The sequence below is a fragment of the Oryza sativa genome, chromosome 1 (genome assembly GCF_034140825.1).
Source record: "Oryza sativa Japonica Group chromosome 1, ASM3414082v1".
Lineage (NCBI taxonomy): Eukaryota > Viridiplantae > Streptophyta > Magnoliopsida > Poales > Poaceae > Oryza > Oryza sativa.
In genome coordinates, this window is record NC_089035.1 from 313671 (window position 1) to 334845 (window position 21175).

General features: G+C 45.3%; 4 protein-coding genes across 4 annotated transcripts; 1 reads left to right on the top strand and 3 right to left on the bottom strand.

Moving 5' to 3' along the window:
- Window positions 1-287: 287 nt before the first annotated feature.
- On the bottom strand, window positions 288-3912 carry LOC4326303 (uncharacterized). The gene is made up of 8 exons (XM_015766539.3): window positions 3609-3912; window positions 1905-2168; window positions 1744-1815; window positions 1622-1660; window positions 1374-1481; window positions 1197-1294; window positions 998-1109; window positions 288-812 (listed from the first exon to the last, which is right to left on the bottom strand). Exons 1-8 carry the CDS (start codon window positions 3804-3806, stop codon window positions 564-566), a joined length of 1140 nt encoding a protein of 379 aa, XP_015622025.1. The 5' UTR covers window positions 3807-3912; the 3' UTR covers window positions 288-563.
- Window positions 3913-10476: 6564 nt separating this feature from the next.
- Window positions 10477-12906, top strand: LOC4326147 (protein RER1A). The gene is made up of 3 exons (XM_015766413.3): window positions 10477-10978; window positions 12210-12390; window positions 12670-12906. The coding sequence occupies exons 1-3, from the start codon at window positions 10617-10619 to the stop codon at window positions 12715-12717; spliced, it is 591 nt and encodes a 196-aa protein (XP_015621899.1). The 5' UTR covers window positions 10477-10616; the 3' UTR covers window positions 12718-12906.
- Window positions 12907-13308: 402 nt separating this feature from the next.
- On the bottom strand, window positions 13309-15039 carry LOC4326148 (isoflavone reductase homolog IRL). Its single transcript, XM_015766411.3, has 2 exons — window positions 13796-15039; window positions 13309-13715 (listed from the first exon to the last, which is right to left on the bottom strand). The coding sequence occupies exons 1-2, from the start codon at window positions 14586-14588 to the stop codon at window positions 13552-13554; spliced, it is 957 nt and encodes a 318-aa protein (XP_015621897.1). The 5' UTR covers window positions 14589-15039; the 3' UTR covers window positions 13309-13551.
- A 2832-nt stretch (window positions 15040-17871) lies between these two features.
- On the bottom strand, window positions 17872-19192 carry LOC4326149 (isoflavone reductase homolog IRL). The gene is made up of 2 exons (XM_015766160.3): window positions 18360-19192; window positions 17872-18242 (listed from the first exon to the last, which is right to left on the bottom strand). Exons 1-2 carry the CDS (start codon window positions 19138-19140, stop codon window positions 18079-18081), a joined length of 945 nt encoding a protein of 314 aa, XP_015621646.1. The 5' UTR covers window positions 19141-19192; the 3' UTR covers window positions 17872-18078.
- Window positions 19193-21175: the final 1983 nt, after the last annotated feature.

Below are 21175 nucleotides of genomic sequence, written 5' to 3' on the forward strand. Positions count from 1 at the left end.
CTAGCAAGCAAGCGACAAGGCTCCAGCTCCTAGCATAGCATGATAAAGGAATTGACACCTTTTCTAACCTCACAATCCACTCTACGTATCCACCAATCATAAAAACCAAACATCATCTTGCTGCCTGCTGCGGAGAAGTGAAAGAACCTCCTTTTGCAAAACATTGAACCAGACAGAATTCACGAGCTCAGCAAATGATTGATCGTAATTTGGTACTAGTAGTCTCTAGTTTACTTTTAAGACTCTGCACACAGGTGAGGTGACAGCTGACAACAAACACGTTCAGATTTTCATACATCCAAACTTTTATGTTACTTTATTATACTATATATATATATATGAGTTTTCTCGAGCAAATTGAATAATCAGCGAGACTTGTAGTGCAGTGCAGGTTACCACCATCCATTCCATTCATCTCATCTCACAAATTAAGAAACAAAGAAAGAAACCGAGCATAGGAGGTCTAACTAACAAACAATCAAGCCATCAATGACCATGGTCTGAATCTTTGTTTCTTTCTTGGAAGCTTGACAAGTAAAAGGCAAGCCCTTTTTTCTTTTTCTTCAGTTCTTGAGGTCAGGGAGCAGCAGGCCACTGGCGTTCATCTGCTTGTACATCCACTGCCAGTTCTCCGGCCTCACCTCCCCGCCCAGAGCCCTCACCACTGACCCACCGCTGCACGCCCCTACCTTGCAGCACTCCTCCAATGCCAGCCCTTTCACCAACCCGTACAGGAACCCGCTCGCAAACAGATCCCCCGCCCCCGTCGCGTCCACCGCATTACTCTCCCCGGTTGCCGCCACTTGAACCACCTGCATTTTATTTTTCACTTTACATGTTAACAAAGCCGCCTTCTTGTTGCTCAAACAAACTGCAAAGGAAACCATTCTCAACTCTGAACCATGCATCATGCATGTGTATCAAATACTAGTATGCATCACAATAACATCCCAAATAACATTGCTATTGTAGTACATCACAATAACCTTGATCTCACCTGCTTCCCATGCTTCGCTATGCATCCCTTAGAAGCTAGGGTCACCACGGCCCATTTACAGTACTTGGCCAAGAAAGCAAGTGCCTCCTCTGGATCAAATGTCAGCTCTCCCCTGAAAAAACACGCACACATCAGATATACTATAATAGGTATCACTCACTGAAGAACATCTGAAACAATAAGGCGATGAGGGTATCACCCTAGAAGCTCTCTAGCTTCATCCTCATTGGCAAAGCAAAGGTCAATGTTGCCAGTTTCCAAAAGGTCAATGAGTTGTGTCCTATAGTCACGAACCATCTGTGTAATAAATAAACAAAATCAGACTGGTGCCTGTACCAAAAAAAGACCTTACGGTACCAATGAGCTGCGGTCAGACCTCAAAACTAGCCAAATCCAATGATACTGAGAGACCTTCTTGTTTAGCAATCCTAATAGCTTCAAGGATCTGTTCCATGTTCTGTCTTGCATATCGTACAACCAACCACTGCATTACATCATGATGACAAAAACATTCCATGTCAAAAAATAAACATATTTATTATGACATAGTAAGATTTTTTGTGTGATGGTAACATATGCTGGAATTTGTGTGCACAGAATGTGGCGTAAGAGGAAAAGGACCACCTTGGAGCCTTTGAAGTCCTCCTTTTTGAACTCGTTGGCCTGTTAATGAGTAAATGATCGTATCAAGCCTACGACTGTTAAGAGAAAAGTAACAGTGTAAGACTGCATCAAGCAAGGGTTACCTGGAGCTTGACTGCACTAGATAGGCAAGGGCGCATGGTGCGATTGCCACTTGCATCGACCAAGCATGCACACTATAATAGGTATTATTTTCAGCCTTATCCACTAAGCAGCAAAATAAGGGCAAAAAATAGATAGATATTGGCTTCAGATTTTAGACTACCTGAGCAGTGTGCCCCTTTTTTGTCCTTAATCTTGTGAGGTCTACTCCACTAAAGCTCATGTTGCTGACAAACAAAACGCCCTGGCTGTCATCTCCACAAGCTCCAATTATTCCAGTTGATATCCCAAAACCTGCTGAGAGACCTCGAATTGTGTTGGCGACACTACCACCGGCTATAGTCCTTATTGAAGAAAGGTCATCACGGCAAGGGAGGATTTGAGCATTCACTTCAGCCAGAATATGATTCAACTCCTCAATACAGACCTGTACATCACAAAATAAAATGACAAGTGGAATTCAGAAAGAAACATAATGTAACAGCACTCTTCCCTGGCTTCTTTAGCAATGTTTGGTAACCTTCTCTCTACATGTTTATTTTTTCACTATGTAGCGAGGCCAGGCCTCCAAACAAAGCCAATACATGATATAGGCAAATGAAACAAAACATAAATCAAAGGGCAGGGCCATCATTCTTCAACCTCCCAACAGCTGCTGAGCTACGACCCTAAGAATAAGTGAAATGATGCCAACTATCAACACGGGATCTTCATTAATTTCCTTCTAATAAATTTTCTCAGAGACATGTTTTTAATAACATGGAAATATTCCCCTGCACATGTGCCCATGTGCGTTTGTGGAAAGGAAACTAAATATATACAACCTGCTGCTGTGCTTATGCTAAAGCAACATGGGCATTCACAAGGATTAAGTATGATGACTTGTAGAATCTCCTGGTGCAGCCCCACGATAAGAGAGAATAGATAACTTGATAGACATAATGATAGGTGGAGTTAAGGTATTGAAAAGAGAAGTGTAGTGAAGTGTGTCACAACCGATTCCAAGTGTCGAATTCTAATTGGTTATGCATAATTTAGATAACATGAAAATGCCAGATTGAGATATTTAAAGTCAAAGCTGGGATCGAACGGTACCAAATTTACAGCAAATTTTTAACTTAAGTAGCATGTTGTATGGAGGATAGGAGGAGTCAGCAAGACCCACAATAAAAGGTGCTGAATGTTTGGGGCAAGATCATCCAAAGTAGTAGCTTTTGTGTCTACTTTTTCTTTTGTGGAGCACATAGGTGACAAGGGCACAACAACTGCTGAAATAAGATAGTAATGTTTTTGAGCCGGCTACTTGATCTAGGAGTATCTTTGCAACGAAAAGTCAATGATTCAGTGGTTCGTCAGCATAAGCTTTTTGCCTAGTACTATGAGATAATGTCAAATGACATGGCTGATTGATAGACCAATCAGTGTGAGCGAGCAACATGAAAGATGTTTTGAAACCGCGTTTGACAGTTGAGGCAAAGACTGATTCGTTACCCAAGTTTTGAGAGCGAAAGCAACACTAAATTCAATGTAGCTGCAGCATGTAACCAACCAAAATACAGTAAGGACCATGTCAAATCTGACTCCTGAAAGGTACATGGTTTGAACTTTTTGTTGTCTAGGAGTACTCCTCTCCTAGATAGATTCAATCAAAGGGAATACGTACTAGTTTATAGTACTCCTACTATGGGATGTAACTAAGATTAAAAGGACTTGTGTGTATAGTATAATACGTATATATTGTGGTGAGAATAGTAACCAGTTATACATATTCAGAAGGATCAATTAACATAGAGTTACAGACAGTTACAGAGCAAAGAAATTGAGGTGAATTATGCGTGTTAGTTGTATGGTAGGGAGGAGGAGGTACCTGCTGTGAACCGCCGCGGTCGCCGGGGATGCGGTTGAGGAGGGACCAGTCGACGCGCGCGACGTGGTCGATGAGCGCCGACAGCTGCAGGCCCAGCACCATGGGAGGGGCGTCGCCGTCGGTCCTCCCAACAGGGGTAGGGGGAGCGGGAGCGGGAGCGGGGGAGGGAGACATGCGGTGCTCTGCCTCCGCGCCCATGATTTTCCGTTCCGGCGACGGCGAGAGGCGGGCGAGGGTGGGGGTGCGGCGGCTAGGGGCCGGGGAGGGAGAAGGAGAACGCACCGCTCCTCCAGGTCCAGGCTCCAGCTCTCAAGGAACCAATGCCCCCATTTTATAGCATCTTCCTTCCTCACCACTGCTCCTTCCTTCCTTGCATCAATCTTGATGCACCACCCATCCCTCCCAACTCCCAACGAGAAAATTGACATTTAACCATTGTCAAAACGGGGTTTCGCTGGAATGCCACTCCCAAAAGTGGTTTCGTTAAAATGCCACCCTCAAACAGGGGCAACTTGTTGCAATGCCATTCCATCCATTTCTTCTCAGTTTAATGTTTTTTGTAATGTTTTTCTTGTTGAGATGACCAAAATACCCTTATCCTATCTCATCTCTCCTCTCTGTCTTCCTCCTCTCCGTTCGGCTCGGCGGCGCAGCTAGAGACGGAGACGGCGGCAGCGCGGCCGGAGACGGGGAAGGCGGCGGCGCGCTTGGGGATGGGGAAGGCGGCGGTGCGGACGGGGACGGTGGCGACGCGGATGGGGACGGGAAGGCGGCGACATGGCTGGGGATGGGGACGGCGGCGACTGGGACGGGGACGGCGGCGGCGCCGACATGGTTGGGGCAGGTGGGATGTTCTTCTACGCTGATGCAGATGGCGCCGCTGAGCCGAGCAGCCTTCCCCAACCCACGTCGGCGCCGTCCCCGTCGCCAGCCGCGCCGGCACCACCCACCTCATCGCCGACCCCCATCTCCATCCTCCTCGACGACCTCCTCCTCGAGTGCCTCGCCGGCGTCCCCTATGCCTCCCTCCCGCAACTCCCCACCACTTCACCACGCTTGTCGCCTCCGTCGCGCGCACGGCGAGCTCCGCTCCTCTCTCCTCGCCCTCTCCGTCACGCCCACGGCGAGCCGATGGATGTTGGCGTGGTGGTGGTGACGAGGACGAGGAGCCGGCGGCCACCGACTCGCAGCTACGCCCCGTCGCCGCCGCTACGCTCCACCGCCGGCGACTGGATGGGGATCGATCCCCTTTCTTCTTTCCCCTGCAAAGTCAACAAAATGACTAGGGGCAAATATGCCAGAGAATGATGGAAAACATTTGGAAATCAGTTAAAATGGTTGAAATGGCATTATAGTAAGTTGGCTTCATTTGACAATGGCATTATAACGAAGCCATATTCGGGAGTGGCATTCCAGAGAAACCCCATCCTGAAGATGGCTAAATGTCAATTTTCTCACTCCCAACCCCACCCCACCCCTACTCCTCTCTTTTTCCCAAACACAATCATACACTACTAATACACACATCTATAAACGTATGCTAGGTGAAACCCGCTTATTGCTACGGGAGTTTTGTTTGACAATAAATATAAATAACACTTAATAAAACTTGTAAAAATACACATCAAACACAATGTTGCTCTCAACTCCTATAATATGGGATTTATGTATAATTTTTTGGGGAAACTCCTAAAATATTTGGCTCAAGATTTCTCTTCACTTATTCTCCCTATTTTACTCAATTTGCAGTCATACAACTTGCTTATGCACTTTATACATGAGATAATCATGGCTGAGATCAGTATTGTCGAAGGGTGAACTCCTCGAGCGGGGGACCGTGAGGCCCCTCCTTCGTTAGTTCGGGCGGGGGCAGCGAGTGTAGATCGAGGAACTGAGAAGATTGGAAGGGATCGAGGGGGTTGGGCCCTCAATGAAGAGGATGAGACCAAAGGGATTTATACAGGTTCGGACCGCTAAGAAACGTAATACCCTACTCTGTGTATGATGATTTTTCTGAGTTTTGAAAGTCTCTGAATCTCTGGTGTACAAGCTAGGACAAAGCGTTCTCACTCTAGCTCCCTCTCCCCCCTCCCTGGACTCGAACCTCCTTTTATACTTCAAGGGGTTCTCACATGCACCAGGTGTGCCGCTCGGTGAAAAGGGGGGGTAACAATTCCCTATATTAAATGTGTGTCTTGCGCTACAGCTTGGAAGCCACCTAGGCATCGGCTGTCGTGCGGGGCCCATCAAATCATGCCGGCTGACGCAGGCCGACACGGGGAGGATCCCCGTCATTCACCATTTAATAGATGTGGATTTGGGGTGTGGAAGTGCCAGGAACGCTATCCCGGGTATGTTAAGGGCGGTCAAGCCAGCCCTGAACGGTTGAGAGGCACTGTACCTCTCATCATCTTGACGAGACAAGGCATACCCACCGCATGCCGCCTGACACCCGGGCAGAGTGCGCGTGGCTTGCCGTTGTCTCGTCTGTCACTTCAACCGATCACGCACCGGTCACGATTAGGTCATGCGAGCGGCACGTCGCATTAAATGCGGCGTGGCACACCCGCTCTGCCCTCACTAAATGCGGTTAGGTGAGTGTCAAGTGGCGTCCACCTAGCCACCCCCGCATGACGGCCACATGGTGACTGTCCCAAGGGGTCGGGGTGGCCCAACCCCTCAGGCTAGAGAGGGGCGGCTACGGCCCGACCCCTCGGGGAAAAGCCACGTGGATGTCGAGAGCGACCTTTCCCCTTTAAGCATGGTACCCCCGGGGCCATATCATCGACAAGTATTTAACCCCGCATCATATGTTAAACCTATCTACTGGGAGGAGGGAGCAGAGGGTTGGATTCTAATCCCTTGAGGAAATGTCTCCTTAGTACATATGGTATTTATAGAGTTGTATGTTTAATTGCACGAATGGTGTCGTATTCTTTTTTAACTTTTCATTGCTATTTAGATAGTATTTGAGCAAACGAGGAAACATTCCCTCAACTCAAGGAATTAAAAAGTTTACCATTCCATTGGTCAATCATGCTGGACATTTGGTCCTTTTTATCTAGAAAAAGGTCCGAGGTATGTTTTTTTTTTTACAATTCTTATTTGAATGAGTTTATTAAATAGAACAACCTCGCTAGTGGAGCGAGGTTGCATCCAATGTTCCCCTTTCATTCAAATGGTCAAGGCTGCTCTTCTCTCTCTCTCACGAATGGAGCATTGTTTGGCGTCTGAATGATGGCACGATGCATGCCTAAAAATTGCTAGTTCGATAGTCATGTGTTTTGTTTACTGAATTTCAGCGGCAGTGGTGGATTGAAATTATTGCTGTTTTTCTTTAGATTAGTGGCAGATAATGAGTCTGACGAAAGAAAGAAAGGGCTTTTTGTCTGCAGCCGAACTGAGGACATTTTTGCTAGGAAAGTGCAAAGAAAGCAGGCGGCGGAAATGGCAAGAAAAGCCGGATCTTTATATAAAAGATACTAGGCACTAGTGAACTTTGTGCATGATGATGATTATCTGCTGAAAATTCAGTGCAAGTAGCAACATTGTCCATTCTACAGTGAGTGACAGTGAAACTGCAGAGCAGAAGAGGACATGTGATCTGTTGGTTGGCCATTGGCCATATGGCCTGCATCAGGCATACTTTGACCATCCGCAACTATAGATTAGAGGACCATCTGCAACTAGTATGGGATGTGAATTTCTGGGTACCTTCGGTTTAAGTTACTAGTAGTTCGATTATAGGTGACCAGCCACATCGGTAGTTGCTTCCTTGAGCTGTTCTTTTACTGATGTTGGCTAGGATATACTCCGGCCGAGTTTAGTTGCAAACTTTTTATTTAAACTTTCAACTTTTCCATCGCATCGTTTCAATTTCAATCAAACTTTCAATTTTAGTATGAACTAGACACACCCTCCGTATGACAATTACATGGATGGAAAGAACCTCCATAGAGTAAGGTTTGCATGGCCTTACTTAGGGATGGTCGTACATATAAATGTGTTGCATTGACAAGCAAAATCAATACTGATAATGTTTCTGTACAGTGTCAATGCCCAAAGAAAGAAAGAAAGAAAGCATGAAGAGATAGTAACGAGTGCAGAGAAAGACAGAGGAGGAGGAACAGTGAGAAAGAGGAAGAAAGAATCTAAGGAGGATCCAAGCGGGCCAATCCAACAACACATCCAGTTCCAATCGGTGTGCGACACCACCACATACGTACGAAACCATACATGATCGGACAACCACATGGCTGATTCAGTTTGCAGATAATTGACAACCTACCGGCCTAGCCTAGCCTTTTTATTTATTTATTTTTTAATTTATCCGGCCTCTATATCCAACCGGATATATACCGCCATTATAATTTAGGAACTTAGCCTATCAAATAGGGAACTTAGTCCTAACCTATCAAATAGGGAACTTAACCCTCAAGTAACCCAATCTGAAATTCGCTCCTATAGAGATTTGAATTCAGGACCTTGGGGAGCTACTCATGTCACTGCAACCACTAGGCCTAGCCTAGCCTAGCCTAGCTAACTACTCCCTTCGTACTCATAAATGAAGTCGTTTTTGACAGCGACACGGTCTCCAAAACACAATTTTGACTTATTATTTCTATAAAAATATTTATTAAAAAGTGATATATTTATACTTTTATGAAAGTATTTTTCAAGACAAATCTATTCATATAATTTTTATATTTTCAAACTCAACAACTTGAGAGTTATTCATGATTTATATTCCCAAGGTTTGACTTAAATATTATCTTAAACGATTTCGTTTATGAGTATTAAGGGAGTACTATGTAATTATGTCTAGGTCCATTTCTATACGGAACGTCTCATTTAATACTATAATGGTTTTTGGTGGTACGGATGGAGTAGCTACATGAAACAAGCATATAAGCGTGTGTGTGTGTAATTGTCAAAAAGTGTATATATAAATGTGTACTCTGTATAAATTGAGTGAGCTCTCATATCCAGATATAGCTAGTAGTACATTTTAATCCTCTAGAGAGGTAGAGAGAAATAACAGAGACAACCTTTTGCGTGTTGTTAAAAATTAAAATATATGACAGATGCATCAAAGACAGATGTTGGTATATGCTCGATTATATTGATTCTGACATGCAAGCATTGTAATGTAGTACTCCCTCCGTTCCACAATATAAGGGATTTTCAGTTTTTGCTGATAACGTTTGACCACTCGTCTTATTCAATTTTTTTTGCAAATATAAAAAACGAAAAGTTGTGCTTAAAGTACCGTAGATAATAAAGCAAGTCACAAATAAAATAATTAATAATTTTAAAAAATTTTGAATAAGACGAGTAGTCAAACGTAGCAAGCAAAAACTCAAAATCCCTTATATTATGGGACGGAGGGAGTACTCCATTCGTAATCTAGATGAGAATTTAATATCATGTAGAATAATAAATCTGAACAACGTCATGTCAAAATTTGTTATCTTAGAATTCAAAACTAGAAGACACAAGAGAAAAACACTGCCATTACAGAAAAAAACAAAAGAAGAAAGGGAGTGAGAGAGTACAGGTATTAACACGTGTGCAGTAGAGTATAGTGTATTAATGGATGGATTCAGATTTTTACCTAAAAATAATTGGATGGATTCGGACGCAGCCTGCAGAAACAACAAAGAGCCAAGACAAGCAAGAGGGCTCAGGGGAGTGGCAGCGCATCGCTCAGCATCCAATCATGGAGACCGCCCGCCGCCCGCCTGCCTGCAATCTGCTGCTACGTGTCCTGTGCTGTATGTCGACTGCTCCCTCCGTCCTAAATGATAATTTTATAATCTTTTGAATAAAATAAATAATCAAATATTATAACAAAATCTCAAAAGTCAAAACGATGATGGAGATAGTATCATTATCTATTTCATATTTCATACTGTAATACTAACACTTCTAACCCTATACTACTCTAAAAAAACAAATCTAAAATAGTAGTAGATAAGTTTTCTTTTTATGGAAGAAGCGCTCCACTGCTACTTCATTTAAACAATGTAGTGCTCCTTTTAGCATCAATAAATTTGTAAACACGTATTCTAAATCAACCTTTCAAAAAAGGGCGGGTTTTGCTAATTTTTTTTATAAATTTTCTCCCCAAAATGTATCGAATATAAATACGATACAGTAATAGTAATAGTATAATTATATTGTAACTTATATATAATTACGATATAACATATAATTACGATATAACTTGTACGTAACATTTATATAATATTCAATCGTTAGATATACTTCAATATTCATGCAAGCGGGAAGAAAAAGGTCACAGTGCATGCATGCACAGGTGAGTAGATTTGGTTCCCCAACCTCCGCTTCACAAAAATAGCGTGTTACGTCAGGATTTTTGAAAGCTACATACAAGGTATAGGTATAGGTATAGTGTAATTATACTACAATTTTATTATATTTACATTTGATTTTTTTTTAAAGAAATTTATCGACAAACGTATTGATAGTAAAAAAAAAAGAGAAGTATTATGAATCTCACTATTAGGGTGAGTTCCATGTATACTACCCTAGCTCTATCTCTTCTGTAGCACCGTTTCAACTCTACCAAAAGATGAGTGTTCTCAAGAAAATGAATTATAGACGCGAAGCTGGGTGTAGACAACTCCATTTCTGATCCAACCCTTAACAGTTAGAGAAAAAGGGATATGTGTAACTGCAACGGCCCATGCATGATAAATATGAGGCAGCCCAAACCAACCTCTCTCTCTATAATGTATAGAAGCCCAAAAGAAGAGCGAGGCCCAATAATAAGTCCAGCAGTAGTAGGCTTCGCTAGTAGTGTTGTCCAAAGACACAAGTAGTAGGAGGAGATTAGAGAGAGAGGGAAGGGAACACCGACCCGCATCGCATCTGATCGGCATCGGCATCGTCCTCGTCCTCGGCATCAGCAGCAGCAAGGGAAGGGAAGGATTCGCCGCCCGCGAGGTCGTCGCCTCCCCTTCCGGCTTCCGTCCAGGATTTTCCATGGACGGCGCGGCCGACTCCGGCACGGCGGGCGCCGCGGCGGCGGCGGCCAAGTGGCGGACCGATGCCTCGCGGGCGTTCCAGTACTACCTGGACCGCTCCACCCCGCACGCCACGGGGCGCTGGATCGGCACCCTCGCCGTCGCCGCCATCTACGCCCTCCGCGTCTACCTCGTCCAGGGCTTCTACATCGTCACCTACGGCCTCGGGATCTACCTCCTCAACCTCCTCATCGGCTTCCTCTCCCCCATGGTCGACCCCGAGGCCCACGCCGCTGCCTCCTCCGACGGCCCCGCCCTCCCCACCCGCGGCTCCGACGAGTTCAAGCCCTTCATCAGGCGCCTCCCCGAGTTCAAGTTCTGGTTCGTTACCCCCATCCCCAGATCCAGATTCAGATCACTCCTGACCTTTTTTTTTTCGTCTCCTTCTAATTCGCAAATCTACCTCTTCATTCTATTATTACTATTGTTATTATGTTTTATTCATCGCGGTTGACATAGGCCAAACCAAACCATGTGGCCTCAAATTTCACATGCTTCCACTATTCTTCTTTATATTATTATTATTATTATTACATCATCAATCAATGCTTGGGTCTGCTACTACTACCCCTATCATCAACCCCATTTAATTCCATCTCATGCTGCCATGATGTGTTAGCTATACTGTCCATGTCACCTCTAATCCAACTACCCTCAGCCCTCCTCACCCTTTGATCCTGTCTGCTCAATTCGTCCTCCCTATCTTATGGAGTATCTTGTTATATTATTGTGTGTGCTATGTGCCATAACACTTATCTGTGCACAAACTTCAATTGTAGTGCCACACTACCGGACCGCGTGAATTGTAATTGGTGTCCTATGGTAATACACATCTTTAAGTTTGTTAGTGCAGCAAATGTGCGCACACTGAAAATATTGATGCTATATAGAAGAAGGAAATTGTGGTCATATATATCATCCTTTGCTTACCTCCTAATGCATTCTATGCCTTTAGTCAGTGGCATGTTAACCAGCTAAGGATAAGTCCTAACAGTACCTAACAGATTTATATGAATTTGTATTCCACTGGACATGTGCCCACTGCCAACCATACAAATTGGTCTTGGGGTCCCGTAATGACCTCCTCAACAAAGTCTTGGGATCTCTTCTCAATTTGCCCATATCTCTCCCTTTGGAATTTAATAAATGGTACTGGTTAATGACACAATAATATTTATACATGCCTGTATGCAATTATATAACCTATGGTTCAGACATGTGCTATGTTTCATCATGAGTGAATTTAGATGCAGAACTGCGTACTGCATACTCTCGTGAAAATAAATGTTTCAGCCTGACATGTCCATGGCATTCATTGATCTGTCTTAAATTCAGTGCAGCATACAACTCATGTTTAACTATAGCCTTAGCATTCCATACTGTGACTTTGTATGCAGGAAAGCATACCTCTTATCTTTGCATGCAGTCGCTAATACGTATTTCACTATTTTCTGAGCTAATTCCTTTGTTTCATCAAATCTGAACATTGGTTTTGTGTTTTCAACCTCAGTATCCACACCATATTATTAACATTCATTTGCTTGGCTTTCAGGTATGCAATCACAAAAGCTTTTCTTATAGCTTTTGTGATGACTTTCTTCTCTGTATTTGATGTTCCTGTCTTCTGGCCGATACTTCTCTGCTACTGGGTTGTTCTTTTTGTCCTCACGATGAAGCGCCAGATTGTGCACATGATAAAATACAAATATGTTCCCTTCAGCGTTGGGAAGCAGGTTAGTTTACTGCTCAATACATGGTTTATGTTATCTGATGAGTGTTGGTACTTGGTACCATGAGAATTACATGTTTTACCACATACTGAAACTTGAAAGAAGTGCCATTATATATCCATGCTTGGGGCCATTATTAAATACCATCAATTGTGCCTTTTTATTTGTGATCTTGAACAAATGCTTTTACAGTATGCGTCATCATGTACTGGTGTAAAATAAATACCTGTGGTTTCAGCAATTGTTTTGTTCCTCACCATTTATCCCAAATTGTTCTGCTAGAAATATGGCGGGAAGAAGAGCGCAGGCAGCAGTTCTTCGAAAGACTGATTGGCAGCCTACCCACTCTGGTAGGAAAAATGGAAGGGGCAAGAAGATACAGTCGATGATATTTGATGTGCTACATACCAATTGTAATATTTCATTCATATCTAGAGCTAGAAGGATATTCACTTGTATTTCAGACTCTGGTTCACGGTTTAAATTGATATTGTGGTAGAATGCTTTCTTGGATGGGTATATAGTGTGACTCGTTAAAAATATGACAAAACGGTTCAGCTACTCTTTACAAGTGGTACGGCAAATTGTAGACCCAATTGCACTTGGCGGTGAGCTGCTTTGTTGGAGCAACAGGGCACTGTCTGCTTGCGTGGATGAAAAGCTGAGTCATCTGAAGCTAGTGAACATTTTTTCGCTGGCTCGCTGCGTGTGTTTTTTCTCTGATTGTGGCCCGGTTGATTATGAAAATGACCAGTAAGTAAAGTCATCCGACCCTGCTGATTTGTTTGTTTTGCCTAACCTAGCTCATGCTCGGGGTCGTGAATCGTGCTACACTTGTTGCAGCTTTCGTTTTCTTGAAGAGTTGGAAGGTGTCAGCTTAGCTTCCTGTGCGTACTAGTATTGCAGAAGAAAACGTAAAACTGTACCAGAGCAAGAAGACTTTGACATAAATTTGTAACAAGGCAGATAGGTGGTACAAATCAAGGCACTCAGCTGAACAGCTCAACTGAAATGCAGAACTGAATTGAAGAGTAAAAATGATCCATGCATGACAGACAAACCAGTGGACACTGACTGAAGATGGAGCAATGAACAAAATAAAATCAAGACTTGTTTTTATTGGCGCATGCATATTTAGGGTGATATGATGCATGACGAAATGAATTAGAGGAGGGTGTTGAGATATTCGTCAACGGTTGTATATTGGATTTCCGGGTAGAGCTGAGTGGCCTCCACGTCCTGCGGATCATCCAGCGGCGAGCTCATCTCCCCTCTACAGTAGGCCGCGTGCGCGATCGACACCAAAACGTTCTTCGGGTACTCTAACTCTGCAATTGCAATTAATTAGCAATATATATATAATTGCGTATGGTTTATTGCAGTGGAGTACTCCATACATGTTACGTACCTTTGATTTTGGTGAGCACGGCGTCCTCGGGCACGTACACTCTCTCCAGCTTCTTCCCCGTCTTCTTCTCCCACATGCTCACCAGCTCGTCGTGCGACATGGTGTTCGCCGGCGGCCGTATGTGCAGCGTCTTGTTCTCCGCCCGGGGATCCACCGCCGCCAGCACCGTGTACGTGCCGATGTCCCCCTCCTCCACGAACACCACCTTGGTGTGCCCCTCCCCGAGGATCACCACGCTATCCACGGGTGCCGCCTTTGGCATGAACTGCCCGATCGACGGCAGCGCGAATCCGGCGAAGTAGTTGCACGCCACGTACGTGTGCGGGATGCCCGCCGCCTCCACGGCGCGCCGGATGCCCACCTTGCTGCCGTACATGGACCTGACCGGCTCCACCGCCGCGCTGGCGCCGCGCCCCGGGTCCATGCCGAACTCGGAGGGGATGAACCTCCGGACGCGGCCGCCGCCGGCCTCCTTGATGGCGTCGATGAGCCTGGTCTGGTCGGGGACCTGGGTCGCGCGCACCGCGGAGATGACGACGTCGGCGTCGCGGACGGCGCGCAGCAGGCTGGCGTGGTCGTGGAGGTCGCCGTGGAGGAGGGTGACGCCGGCGTCGCGGAAGGTGTGGAGCAGCTGCGCCTTGGCGGGGTCGGAGGGGGCGAGGTCCCTGACGAGGGCGGTGGTGGGATGACCCAGCCGCGCGCTCGCGGCAACGACATGCCGGCCGATGTACCCCGTGCCGCCGACCACCAGGATCCTGCTCTTCGTCGTCGTCTGGTCGCCACCGGATGCCATTGATGAATTCGATCGATCGGTAGCAAGACAACTAGAGCTAATGCAAATATGCAATCGAGCGTGTGTGAGAGACCATTGCGCGCGTTGATGGCCTTTTAATTTGGTTAGTAACGTAACGCTATCACCACCAATTAAGCCTCGCCTCCCTCGTTTCAGTTCGCACGTCACTAGCTAGCTATATAGTATCATGCACACTACTGTTTCAGTGCTTCCTAGCTACTCTTGGTGATTCTCTTTCACGTACAATAAATCATTAATTGCTGTAACTTTGTACGGGATTCGATTTACCTGGAGACGACTAATTGCCTCCTGTATGTTCTTGTAGACAAGAATTAAAGAACCAGCTGCCACCAATTTTCCGCTTGGTGCTTTCCCCCAAATCTACCTTGGACTGCCTCTTACTACGGGGAAGTTAAAGCTGGTCCATTTGCAGCTGGTAATGGACAAAATCAGAGTAAGGATGGGGGGCTGGAAAAACAAGCTAGTTTATCAAAGCAGGTGGAAGGTTCTTGTGCAATCAGTTCTCAGTGCCATTCCAACCTACTTGCTGACCGTTCTTAAACCACCAAAAGGATTCCTAGATGATGTTGACAAAGCGCGACGAAAATTTCTTTGGGCCGGAGACTAAGAAAGCTTGGGCAGGAAATGTAAAGTGAATTGGCAGCAAGTATGTTCTCTGACAATACATGGTGGATTGGGCATACCTTGTTTGGAGAAGTTCTCACGATCGCTGAGGCTACGTTGGCTCTGGTATGAGTGGACAAGCCCGAAAAAACCATGGATAGGAACCCCGCCGCCCTGTGATGACACTGATCGTGCTCTGTTTGCTGCTGCCACCAAAGTATCGGTCGGAGATGGACGAAAGGCGAAATTTTGGGAATCCAACTGGATAGGAGACCAGCCGCTGAAATACTTAGCCCCAAACCTCTTCAAGCACTCCAAAAGGAAAAACAGGTCGGTTCTTGAGGCAATAACCAATGATGCTTGGATCGAAGACATCCGCGGAGGGGTGACAATACAACTCCTTCAGGAATATATATGCGTATGGGAAGTGCTCCACAACGCAGGAGAGGTGATCCATGAAGGGGCTAAGGACACAATCCTCTAGCGATGGTCGGCCAGTGGCTAGCAAGATCATAGATGAGCTTCATTTGTGGGAAATGGTAGGTGCCAAGGGAGTGAAGTGTATTATGGAGATTAGGCTTTTGTTTTTTTAGGGAGTGTAGGCAGGAAGAATTCCTCCGAGAACGTCTCCCCTGCCTTCTGTTCTGTACAGTTTCTCTCACTTCTTCTATAATATAAAACCAGCTTGCTGGGTTCTTTCAAAAAACCAATTTTCCGCTTACCAGATACCACCCAAGGATCATACATCTTCATCACTAGCTGCTTCCGTAGAAGTGAACCATTCCACTGCATCTCATTCTCAGCTAAGACACCGCATTTCTAGAAATTTGATGCCCCGTACCAAATATAAAATGAAGCCCTATTTTTTTTAAAAAAAAAGAAAAAAATATAACCAAAGCATAATACTTCTTAATTATACAACATCCAATACATCATTGTACATGCTATTTCTCACAAGAAAAAATTTGATTACATGGATGACACATATGAACACGCAACCCACTCATGAGCGCACACCTAACAGACAGAGACCAACTAACCTCATGCATTCTTTCGTAATTTCACTTCAAGTTGATGTACATTAGGCCAGAGCTTCTTTACTGAAAGTATAAAACAATCTGAGCCTACATTAATACTTCCTAAATCGACGATGAGGAGGCAATTTTGTTTTCTTAGTCTTTGTATATCGCTCGATTAGTCGTAGTCTTGACTCTCGACTCTTGCCACTTCCTTCCATCGACCATCGTCACATAGCAGTGACCTACTTTTTGGTGGAGGTTTGCACGGTCGCCGCCCCGATCTAATGGTTTTCTTGCAAACCACTGAAGTATCTTTAGTTTACTGCATAATTTTCAGTTTTTTTTGGAAGTCCCGATCTAATGTTTCTTTAATTTTGTGCATCATTTTCGCTGATTAGGAAGGACTGATATAACAATTGCCATCGTTTTACCTACAGCTTATTATAAATGATCACGCTTATCAACCAAAAACATAAATTCATAGGTACAACATTTATGCAAGTATTCTGAACGACTTAAAAGTCAATACTGAAAAATAAACTACAATAAATGGTATCAAAATAAACTCTAAAATTAGATTTTAAATTTTGGTACGTACCATAGCAATAGGGTTTAGCATAAGCAGGTCTGGTAGATATAACGCATGATTTAGTATTGGTTGAGACATGGTAAATAGGTAGTACAATGTTAGGTTTTGATCTCTGGCTAACAGGCCAGAGAAAACGTAGTGGGTTCGGTCTACCCCGAGCCACACGCGTTCCTATGATGGCACCAAGATAATAAGACTCGCGCGCACGTCCCCTCTGAATTACACGGCGATCGGATTGTGCAACTAATCCCATTGACTCGCATTGGCTCCCGTAGCGCTATAAGAGGGAGAAAACTCCCTCTACATGGTTCTTTTCCTCAAAACCCTTAAAAGTCAACAAATTATAATCGTGAGTTTTAAAGAGAGACCGAAGGTTGAACTCTACACCAATTATCCCATTCACTGGCATGTCAAGGTTGCTGGTGACAACCATCACTAACATTTGCTGCCTCACTGTTAACGTTAAAATTTGGTAAGCTCCGAAATCGTCATCGGCCTCAGAGTTCTAGAAATGGCTTACGGAAATTGTTAGTTGCCAGTCGTCGACATCGACTAGTATCGCTACGATGGCATATTAGCTGGTCGGATCTTTGACCATTAAATTATCTATCTTGCAGTATCAAACTGACTGGCACGTCCGCACTTCATTAAAATTTAGGACCTGCACTTAAACAGATATCCTAGACCTTCGTGTTTCAGGACGAAATTTCACGTCAACACTCACTGACCCAGGGGCACACACCCAGGGGCACACGTAGATCGACGCCTACATGTGTACAACAAACAAAGCGGCGTGGTAGATCAACGCTTACATGTACAACAAACAACGTGATTGACCAGCGGCACATGGCTTCTTCACTATCTCAATTCGTCGTAAAATTATTTAGGTGATCATGTATAACCAAGATCATACCATACTAATAAAAAAACACGGATATTAGGGAATGACTTAATATCAAATAATTAGAATGGGTGAGGCTTTGAACTTAGATCATCTAGCCCACCACCTTGTGAAGCTACCCGGAAGATCCCTGGTTGTTTCTCCATATCATACTAATAATGTTTAAGCAAATAAATTCATTAACATGCAAATCAAGCCCTGAAGAAGAGCTGAACTGAGCACAGTGATCCATGACAGATTAAACCAAGACACTCACTCTCACCGACGGTGTGAAATTTGCAGGAACATGTACATTACTAAGGAAGAGACTTAATTATTTTATTGGCACATAAAAGATGATGGATGTATCGATGTATTTCAGAGGAGCCTGTTGAGGTAGTCATCGACGGTGGTGTACTGGACGTCCGGGAAGAGCTGGGTGGCCTCAACGGCGGTGGCTGGATCCAACGGCGTCGTCGTCTCCCCCCTTATGTACCCTGCGTGCGCGATCGACAGCACGATGTTCAACGGGATCTCCGACTCTGCAACCAAACCATGCAATTAGCCATGGACGGATAAAAAACTAACTTAATATTGGATACGATTCGTTGTATTAGAATTTAGGATGGAGAGAGTACATATGGAACATAGTACGTTACCCTGGATTTGCTTGAGCACGGCGTCCTCGGGCACGTACACCCTCTCCAGCTTCTTCCCCGTCTTCTTCTCCCACAGCGCCACCAGCTCCTCGTGCGACACCGCGTTCTTCGCCGGCCGTATGTTCACCGTCTTGTTCTCCGCCCGCGGATCCACCGCCGCCAGCACCGTGTACGTCCCGATGTCCCCCTCCTCCACGAACACCACCTTGGTGGCTCCGTCCCCGAGGATCACCACGCTATCCACCGGCCGCGCCGGCGGCAGGTTCTGCCCGATCGTCGGCAGCGCGTAGCCGGCGAAGTAGTTGGACACCACGTACGTGTACGGCACTCCCGCCGCCTCCACGGCGCGCCGCACGGCGGCCTTCCCGGTGAAGATGGACCTGGCCGGCTCCACCGCGCCCGTGTGGTCCGGGTCCAGCCCGAACTCCGACGGCAGGAACCTCCGCACGTTGCCACCGCCGCCCTCCTTGATGGCGGCGATGAGCTTGGTCTGGTCGGCGATCTGCAGCGCGCCCAGCGTGGAGATGACGACGTCGGCGTCGCGGACGGCGCTGAGCAGGCTGGCGTGGTCGTAGAGGTCGCCGTGGAGGAGGGTGACGCCGGCGTCGCGGAAGCTCTGGAGAAGCTGCGACTTGGCGGGGTCGGAGGGGGAGAGGTCCCTGACGAGGGCGGTGGTGGGATGACCCAGCCGCGCGCTGGCCAAGACGACGTGCCGGCCGATGTACCCCGTGCCGCCCACCACCAGGATCCTGCTCTTCTTCTCCTCGCCACCGGACGCCATTGTTCTAGCGATCTACCTAGTACAAGTAGAGTGTTAGTGTGTCACAGCTTGCATCGCCTTCATCGATTCCGGCCCCTTTTATACTTTTTTCCAAGACGGGGAAATTAAGTATTTCTTATTCAAATTTCTCTTCATTTTTGTCCCAATCAGAATGTTGTTTCTAGAACGTCTGGGCCAACCACCACGCCCGTGTACTAGTAATTCGTACCGTTAATTTATTTATTAATCGACGTCCTCCCAATCATGATCTTGACGGCATTACACTTGGTTCAGTGCACCTGGACGCGATTGTATGCCTCCTGCGGTGCGAGCACTTGGTTCAGTGCACCTGGACGCGAGCGGACAACGAACTTCGCCTAGGTTTCCAGCCCAGTTTTGGATCCACCAACCAAATAGTATCCACCAGTCAGGATTCAGAGCACCATTTTCCGCTCACACATCTTCATCACTGGCCTGGATTCCAACTTTACCCAATGAACTCTTTCATCATTTCATTTTTAAGGTGACATAAATTTATTTTAACTGATTAGGTACCGTCTTTTCTAAGCTGTTTCCGGTATGGTGGACCAACCAAATTAGGGTGCATGACGCACCCATCAGCGAGCGGCCATTATATTCAGCTTACCAACACCGAAATATCACAAATCTCCATCACTGCACTCTACAGGTGGACTGTCACACCGCACCTAAGAGCCTTGCTATTTCATTCTTTGTTTTAAAATGTAGCAAACTTTCTCAAAAACCTCTATGTATAGATGATGGCTATGCCATTACACCGCCCATATCTACCAACAGATTGGCCAAATTTGGCAACCAAGTGTTGACGACCATTAAATTTGGTCCTAATTAGAAAGATGATCAAAGCATTCACGCAAAGGCCAGTCATATGTACCGATGTTTACTGAGCTATGCTGACCGATCCAAACAGAGGTACGCCTGTCTAACCGATGGTCTAACTGGCAAGCCTCGAATCGAAGTTTAACTTGATTATTGTTTCGCCTTTGCTTGCATGAGACCAATATTTCTCGACTTCTAATTGATCTCTGAGTCAGTGAGTGTGTGTGCCAATAAAAAAAAATCCACAAGATAGTCCCTTGGCATTCATTCAGACAAGGTAGATAGGCAGTACAGATCAAGGTCTGAACAGCTGAACGGAACTGAACCGAGCACAAGGATCCATGACATATTACCTGCAGACGACTCAATGAAGATGGAAGAACACATTAATAAAGATTTGAGATTTTATTAGCACACACACATAGTAACTCGTTTCAATAGAAAGCACACTACTGCTATCTCTAGAATGTTGTTTCTATAACATCAGGTGAAACAACCAGTACTAGTGGTAATTTGTATTCGATACTGCTACTTCGTCAGTGAAAAAAATATGTGCCCCAATTTCGTATGACACATTGGATCAAGCTTGGGCAATAGTCAGCTAACAGATAGTGAATTTCCTAATTAGCGCAACATACCTATCTTACATAACCATGCAACCAAGCAACCCATGTAGTTTTCTCAGTTGCAGATAAGCCACAAAAGAAGGGGGCTGGGGCTCTCTCCCAGATTCAGATAAAGAGGAGGAAGAAGAGGGTCTCCAGTCTTTATTTTATAAGATGACATAGATAGAGCCACCTTCGATCCATTCAATCGATAAATCCTTTGGAATGAAGGAGGGGGTTGTGCAGTTTTACCTTTTGAAGGGCTGATCTACTCCATTTCATCCTATCTTTATATGGGTGCATGAATCAAGCAACTTGGCAGCTGTCGTGGTTGTACCTGATGGTGGTCAGGGTAGGACCGAGCTTAGGTATGGACACAGGAGTATAGGATCTTTGTGCCTAACCATTTTCATATCTGATCATCTGTTCAGCAAAATACAAGTCAGTAACACCAAAAGAATTAATTCATAAGTGACTTTCTCCTCGACTTCCGTGGCTGCAAATTGTAACATCTGAAAACAACAGCCTGGCGTAAAACAGACCTAGTCTGTAGTAAGTGACTTTCTCCTCGACTTCCGTGGCTGCAAATTGTA